At 50.1% G+C, this 8,318-nt stretch overlaps 1 protein-coding gene across 1 annotated transcript in view; it reads left to right on the top strand.

The window, feature by feature from the left end:
• Positions 1-64: 64 nt before the first annotated feature.
• The window catches only part of GIMAP8 (GTPase, IMAP family member 8), a gene marked incomplete at its 5' end in the record, with an annotated part of 36,823 nt that continues 28,569 nt past the window's right edge, over positions 65-8,318 (top strand). The window contains 3 exon segments of the mRNA XM_082691648.1: positions 65-89; positions 936-1,077; positions 3,194-3,306. Coding sequence (XP_082547774.1) covers positions 65-89; positions 936-1,077; positions 3,194-3,306 — 280 coding nt within the window.

Genomic DNA, 8,318 nt, shown 5'->3' with positions numbered 1-8,318 from the left:
AGTTATGGTCCATGGCGGCCGAAGGCTGGAGAAAGCATAGCTCAAAAGCCACAGCATCGCAGCGATGAGTAGCTTGGCCGCCTGCCCCCGTGAGTGAGTTACTTCCCTCCTGCTGTTGGCGAGGCACTGGTACTGATCACGGCCAAGGCTCACCCTGGAACCTTGCATCTGTGTCCTGTTCTTTTTTTTTTTTTTTTTTTTTTTTTTAACATTTGTTTGAGAGAGAGACAGAGCATGAGCGGGGGGAGGGGCAGAGGGTGAGAGAGAATCTCAAGCTGACTCCCCGCTGAGTGTGGGCCCCGACTTCAGGCTCCATCTCCTGCCCCTGAGATCATGACCTGAGCCAAAAGCCAAGAGTCGGGGTGCCTGGATGGCTGTCGGTAAGGCGTCTGCCTTCAGCCCGGGTCGTGATCCCAGAGCCCTGGGATCGAGCCCTGCGTTGGGCTCCCTGCTCAGCGGGGAGCCTACTGCTCCCTCTCCTCCCCACTCATCCTCTCTTTTGCTATCTTTGTCTTTTTTTGTCAAATAAGTAAATAAAATCTTTTAAAAAAATCAAGAGTCAGATGCTCAGCTGAGAAGCCACCCAGGTGCCCCTGTGTTCTGCTCTTTGAGTCAGATTTGGGGTGGCGTCGATTGTTTCTATCAGCCAAAGAACGTCCTGAGGGGCAGTGACTCAAGGAGGGGGGCTTTGGAACTTGGGTCTGCTGGGGGTCCATCCGGCAGCACTCTTGTTCAACTCTTGTTCAACTCAAATGGACTGATGACAAAATGGGGATGTGTCGGCTCATGGGGCAGCCGTGCAGGGACTTGATGGTGACAGCCAGGTCCCCAGCCCATCTTTGGCTCTGCCCTTCCTCTTGGGGGCTGCCTCCCCAGCTCGCACACAGGACAAGAAGAAGCCCTCGGCCTGCTGAGGCTCGGCTCCTGCCCTAAAGGCCTGAGCCCTTCGGCAGAAGGCAGTGATCTGAAAGGCCAGGCCGGGCCCGCACTGCCGCCGAGGGGTCGGCCCCTCCTGGAGCCCGTGGTCCGAGAGCCAGTGAAGGGCCGGTTCACCAGGGGCAACCAGAAGGAGAAGCAGTGAGTGGGCTCCCGGTGGGTAGGACGTCGCTCCTGCTCCGACCAGCACCATCGAACTACCTGGGACCTTGTCCCTGCACAGTGGCTGCCCCATTCCAGGACCCGGGCCAGGAGCTGCATGTCAGTGAGATCCGCAGACAGCGGGGTGTGGGCACTCTGCACTGTCGCTTTCCCTCCGCCCCGGCTGGCCTTTTGACTCAGACATTCCGTTCACCCTTCTGGGAGGAGCTGGAGATGCTCGTTCCTCAGAGGCTGGCTCGTGGGTGTGGAGACAAGCTGCCGCCTCCAGCAGGGTTCAGGACCCCAGCCGCAGCCGTCCCCACCCCATCCTAGGGATGTTTGCCAGCAGCACCTCTCCTGACCTGGACAGAAGGGCCCAGAAAGTGTCCAGTCCTGGGTGAGGAAGCAGTTCTCCCCCCCCACTCTGTGGGTCAGCCTCTCCCCTTTGTCTGAGCCCCTTCCAAACATGGCCAGGCCTCAGTGCCCTCACGGGAATGACGCCCCAGCGAAAGGATGTCTGCTATGGATGCTGCTGGCGCCACACCAGCTGCCGTTTCCGAGCTGTTGTGAGTATTGGCTGCTAATGGTTCACAGCCGGTTGGCTATGGGCTGCCCCAGCCAACCCCTGCTGAGGCTGACACGGTAGGGGGTGAGCTCTGGAGTGCAGCCGGGGCTCAGAAACCCCCCGGGGGATCCGAGGACACCAGTTTCCAGCCGAGACCCCATCACTGGCTCTTTCCCTACCCAATCTTGCTTCCCACTCCCCTTCTCCAGAGAGAACTTCTCAATAGTACTTATTCCCCTTGGGCGGAATCCTTGTCTCAGGCTCCGCTTCTAGGAAGACCCCAGACTAAGGAAATGTCTTGAGGAATTCAAGCTTGAAGCTCTTTGCACGTGCAAGAGATCACAAGTATCTTTATTCAGTTCTGTGTGGGGCCAGTTACCCGTAGGTTTTCAGCAAAAAACTGCCAGAAGATAAACATATTGGGGTGGCCATCTCCTTCCCGGGGGGGCCAGGCGTGAGTCCCTAAGTGCTGATTTGGCAGTTCCTCACCAGCTGCTCTGAGGCCCCTCCCAACTGAAGGCAAGGCCCAAGAATCTAGACCAAGGGTCAAGGACTGGTGTCTAGTACTGCTATGTGGCTTTGCAAGACCCTTACAATTTAAAAAATATATTTTAAAAAGATTTGTTTATTTATTTGAGAGAGAGAGAGAGAACACAGGTGAGGTAGGGGAGTGGAAGAGGGACAAGGAAAGAGAGAACAGGGAGCAGACTCCCCGCTGAGCACAGAGCCTGACACGGGGCTTGATCCCGTGACCCTGAGATCCTGACCTGAGCCAAAACCAAGAGGTGGGTGCTCAACCCACTGAGCCACCCAGGCGCCCCAACACCTTTGCCATTTTGAACCGCAGTTAGTTCTGATGCAGGAAATGAGCCGTGCAGACGAGCCACCCTCTGAAGTTTCTTTCAGGGATGAAATTCCGCAGTCGCTTCTGTACCGCTTGTGTGGGCTCTTTGGGGCTGCACGGAGCAGAAACCTCCGCCTTGGTCCCAACACTGTTCCTGTGACTCAGCCACGCTCTTGCTATGGCCGCTGCCTCCTCTACTCCAGAGCAGATGCGTGTAGGACTAGAGCTTTTTTCTTTCTTGAGGCGAGATGACTGCAGTTTCTAGCGGCAGAGACAGAAAGACCCGGTGGAGCAGACTTTTGTTTCTGGAAGGTCCTCGGTTAAACCCACGGAAAACAAATTCTCTCTGCTCGTCCCGAACTAGCCTGGAACATGGGCCGTTTCAAAGGCAGATGCTTCAAGAAAGCATGTTAGCTGTTGCGTTTAATCATAATTACTTTTATCTTAGTTGTTTAAAGGTTTATTTATTTGAAAGAAAGAGAGTGAGCGCGTGCTGAGTGTGGGACCTGGCTTGGGGCTCGATCCCCCCACGGCCCCAGACAGCCGGACAGGCAACACACTGAGCCACCCAGGCGCCCTCATAATAATCTTTTCTAAAAGCTATCGTTAGGCGGAGCCCCTGGGGATAGGGGCCTCTGAAATGTGGGAAGGACCTGAAATTCTTTCATTTGTGAGGGGACGAGCTGGTCCTTCTCCTTGTCTTCTAGGGACAAGCAGCGCCCCCTGGACATTAAGTTTAAAGCATGTGGGTTCAAGAGAGCCTTTGTTTCTAGAAGCAGTGTGGACTGTGTCCGTGTGCGGGGCCAGAGGCGCTCTGGAGGTGGGTGGCATGGGGTGCCCAGGGGGAGGTGAGAGAAACACAAGCTGAGGGACAGAGGGGACAGGCGGACTTCTCCGCAGGTGAGCGCTCCTAGAAGTCCCCGGGTGTGTGTGTGGCTTGGGGCTCCTGGAAGAAGAATGGATCACGCGGAGTTCTTGGGGTCGGGGAGGCTCGGTCTTGATGTGAACGTAAGAAGGACACACGGGCCAGCTTTCCCACCTCCTGTCTGGGGCTGGCCATGGTGCCCTCCGCCTTGGCGCTAATGCTGCCTCCTGCCACTGCCCGTGGCTTCCTTGCCTCCTGCCCTGGGTGTCCTTCTGTTTGTCTCACATGCACGGTCCCCAAGGTGGCTTTTGGTGGGACCAGCCACTGTCCCTTGAGGGAGTGAGTCCCTTGGATACAGTCCATTCTCCCGGCATTGCCGACATCGCCAGTGAGCCCTGGGATGGTGCCTGTGGTGCAGGCACGCGGGTCCCTATGGCCAGTGTCGGTCGGGGTGGGGTGCCCACAGTGTCAGTCGTGGGGGCTTCTGAGGGCGTGCCCGAGCACGTGTCCCCGGATAGGGGTGAACCGACAGGCAGCGGGCTGTCTTGCCTGTCCAGCCAGTTCTCTGCTCTCTCCCTCACTCTTAGCCATATGCCTTGTGCCCTTTTTTTCTTAAGATTTAATTTCTCAGTGTGCCTGGGTGGCTCAGTTGGTTAAAGGTCTGCCTTTAACTCAGGTCATGATCCTGGGGTCTTGGGATCGAGCCCTGCGTCGGGCTCCCTGTTCACTGGGGAACCTGCTTCTTCCTCTCCCTCTGCCACTAACCCCCACTTGTGCTCTCTCTCAAATAAATAAGTAAAGAAAGAAAGAAAATATTTAAAAAGAACAGATTTAATTTCTCATGTTTTTGGTTGATCTCCAATGACAGCATTTGAACATCATCTGATGATTCCTTTTCTTGTGTGTAAAGCCCTCAAAGACTCAGGGGAAATTTGCAGGTCTGGGACTGGGGTGCCTGACCCTGGGAGCCCAGGGAACAGGTCGATGGCCTGGTTGCACGAATGCCGGAATGTCGGCTTCGATTGGATTTGTGCTCTGGGTATAGCATTGGGATGGGAACAAAAATATCCTTTGGGGAGCGTCTCTCGGTTCCTATTGCCTCTCCCCGAGCTGGAAAGTATTTATGGTCACGTCTCCCTATTGTCTGGTGAGTATTAGAAAATGGGACTGTTTTCTTGACCATCACAGGAGCATATGCAGGAAATCTTAACAATTTGAGAAAATCGAGAAGTAGGACCAATAAATACAATAGTCCCATTTATTAGATAACTCTCAAAAAAAAAAAAAACAAACCCCAAAGATTACTGGAAGATCATATTCTGTGAACTCAATGAAATAAAATTAGAAATAATTAATAACAAAATAATTAAAGCTTCTGTATATTCAAGAACTTAAAAACACACTAAAAACACACTTAAAAAACCACTAATAATTCACAGATCACAGAAGACAATGTAAAGGACATGGCAAAGTATGTATGAGCGGACGGTTATGAAAACACTGCATTTCAAAACGTGTGCTGGACTGCGGTGCCTGGGTGCCTCAGTCGGTTGAACGTCTGATTCTTGATTCTGGTTCTGGTGGTGATCTCAGGGCTGTGGGATCGAGCCCCACATGGGGCTTTGTGCTCAGTGAGGAGTCTGCTTGAGATTCTCTCTCTCTCCCTCTCCCACAACTTGCACTCTCTCTCTTTCTCTCTCAAATGAGTAAAAATAGGGGGGTCTAGGTGGTTCAGTTGTTTAAGCACCTGACTTCAGCTCAGGTCATGATACCAGGATCCTGGGATGGAGCCCTGCACTGGGGCTTCCTCCTCTCCCGCTCCCTCTGCCCCTTACCCTGCTCATGCTCTCTCTCTCTCTCTTGCAAATAAATGAATAAAATCTTAAAAAAAAAAAAACACAAAGAACTTGTGCTGTACAATGAAAGTAGTAATTAGAGGGAAGCTTTAGCCTTAAATGTACTCATTCAAAGAGAAGAAAGTTTGAAAATCAAAACGGGAAGAGCTCAGCTTAAAATGTCAGAAAACATACAACAGAATGTGCCCGAAGAAGAACACAGAAGTTGATAGGGTTGCAAACAAAATACTATTAGAGACTCAATAAAACCCAAACCAATTCTTTGAAAAGACAAATAAAATAGAGAAATCTCCAGCTAAAAAGAGAGAAGTCACGGATAAATGATGCTGGAAACGGGAAGGAGGGTGTAGCTACGGGCGCGACGCAGATTTTGAAAAATCACAAAAGAATACCACAGTTTATGTCAATTTACAGTCACAGAAAATGGATCGTTTTCTAGAAGAACATAGATTCCCCAGAGAGACTTAAACAATCTGAATAGTCCCGTGAGTCTAAGGTAATTGAACCAGTCATCAACTAACACCGCCCCACCCCCAATTCAAGACGGGGAGCCCAGGTGGCTTTAACTGGGACAATGTGTCAACCCCTTGTGAAGAGGGGATCATTACAGTCAGTTCCAGAGAACGGGGGCGAAACATTTCCAAACTCTTAATGAGGTCAAGCAAAACCTTGAAAATGAAACCAAACGGGCACAATACAACGAAGAAGGATTTTTTTAGGTCAGTGTCGCTTAGGAATATAATCACACAAATCCAAAATAAATATTAGCAAATCAAATCCTGAAATCTATTGAGAAATATGTCATGGCCAAGAAGATTTTATTGAACAAAGACATGGATTGTTCAACGCTGGAAAAAAAAATCTGTTAAAGAAATATACCCTTCAACAGATAAATGGAGAAAAAACATGGTAATCTCAGCAGATGAAGAAAAAGCTTTAGCTAAGATTCAGTGTATTTGTAATTAAAAACCGAAACCAAAAATAAGTAAATAGGACAAAACCAAACCCAATCACATCTATCATAGTTCACTCTGTTGTCTATTCCTAGGAATTGTTTCATATGTAATGAAATCTTTTTGAGACTAAATTTCAAAGTTAGCAAAGTTAGCAAAGCTGCTGCTTGTAGACATTTCCCCGAAGATTTCTTGATTAGGACTTGGCAGATTTCTTTTGGTATTTTGAATTAAAAATAGTCTTCAGTGTCCTCCTAATTTTACAAACCCCATAAGCCCTGGGTGTTGTACCAATGGCTCATTGGGCACCAGGACCTATTTTCGGGGAATTATAGAGTTCCTATCTTTCCATCTTTGTGCATCCCATAAATGGGGTTATTTCCTTTTATAAGGTGCAAGATGTGTGAGGTTTGTCATTTGGCTGAGTACGTGGTTAGGTATCGAGAACCTGATTAAGAGAAAGGGGACCAGACTGACCTTGTTTACGGGTGTAAACGTGCCAGGCATAGTGAATAACCCACGGAGATCCGACCCACAGCAGAGTGAGCAGAGACAGCAATATCGTCCTATAGTTATGGAATGTGATAGATATCGTAGAACTGCAGTCATACTAAAATATGGAAATATATCAAGCAACACATCGTACATCTTCGGCTTCCACATAGGCGTACAATGTATTCAAGTAAGAAAACAACCCTAACTTGGGGGCGTCAACACGCCAGGCTTTCGGAGTAGAGGCCCATGGGAGGGTGGCGCCCTCTAGTGCACATTTGGAGAACTGACGTTGAGCGCCGTCGACTTTGCAAGGAGGGCTGTTTCCCCCAAGGTACCCCGGCCGCGTTCATTTAAGAAGACGCAAGTCAGAGAGCACGGAGGCCGTCAATAAATATTTCTTGAATGAATAAACAGAGCCATGATGTTTTTCAGAAGGCTCCTTGGAAATGAGTCAAAAGAGCCGACTTTGATGAACTGAAGGTTGACGGCTAAGAGAGGAGAGAAGGGGAAATCCCAAGAACAGAGATGTTTTGTTCTTGGTGCGTGTTTCTTCCCTGGTTTCAAAAGGAAACAAGATGGAAATTGGAGTCACTTTTTGAAGAGCATTAGCCCCAAAAACCAGCAATCAAAGTTTGCTCCAAATAGCCCAACACGACCTAAGAGGGCACAGCTGTGACGTGGGTTGGTGCCCGGCGTCCCTGGCTGCGCCAGCCTCAGGACCAGAGGGAGGGAAGCTTGCGGTGGGAGTGGGGAAAGCAGGGAGAAGCTCAAGAGCCGTGGGCTGTTTTCATCAGTAAATAAATCTTCAAAGTGTGGATGCTTCGGTCTGGGGAAGTTTGAGTGCTTAGTGGGTAATCGTTTATTAGCGTCTTCTCAGTTATAATTAGGTTATTGTACTTATGTTAATAAAGGATCTTTAATTTCAGAGATATGTATGGAATGAAACGCTGTCTAGGATTTGCTTCCACCCGGACTGGGTGCAAGGGGTGGGAACCGAGGGGGGGGTGGTGGAGCACAGGGAACAGGTGTTGACAATTTGAAGTCGGTGACAGGCACCTGAGGCTCCTCTCATTCATTCTATCATTGTTATGTGTTAGAAGATTTCTTAATAACAGCTTAAAGAGTGCTTGCACTCAATCCTTCCAGCTTTTTGAAATTTCCCTTCTTAAGACTGCTAGCAAAGTTAGTGTTGGTGGGGGAGAAGAAATGTTGGAGTTCAGCTTCTGCCCACCATTCGGAAGGAAGATTCCGGAAGGCTCTGGACCATTCTTGAAAAGAGCAACTGTCAAGCAGCCAGCACACACAGCTAGCAGCCTGTTTGAAATGGTAATTTGCTGGTGGAGGTCCAAGTAGCCGGGTGGGTGCCCATTCCAGTGCCGTGTCCTTATCAGGCTCTGCAAAGCCATCCTTAAAGGCTGGGAGTCGGGGGAGCACCTGATCTCTGCCTGGCTCGGGTATGGAGGGTGTCCCTTGGCACTCCAGGTGATTTGCCCGTTGGAGCCTGGAGCTGGTGGTTCCACTGGTAGGAGGCGCTGAGAGATCTGGAGTCAAATGAGAGGCATGCTCAGAGGCAGACGATGAGACAGCTGCTCCCACTCTCTGCTCCGTCCTTTGCCTTCCCTGGTTTTTGTGGGGCACCAGGGAGGTCTGCATATTTCAAATT

This window comes from Mustela nivalis (genome assembly GCF_964662115.1).
Source record: "Mustela nivalis genome assembly, chromosome: 12".
Taxonomy (NCBI): Eukaryota; Metazoa; Chordata; class Mammalia; order Carnivora; family Mustelidae; genus Mustela; species Mustela nivalis.
The sequence above is the reverse complement of the archived record's forward strand: the minus strand, read 5'-3'. Positions and strand labels throughout refer to the sequence as shown.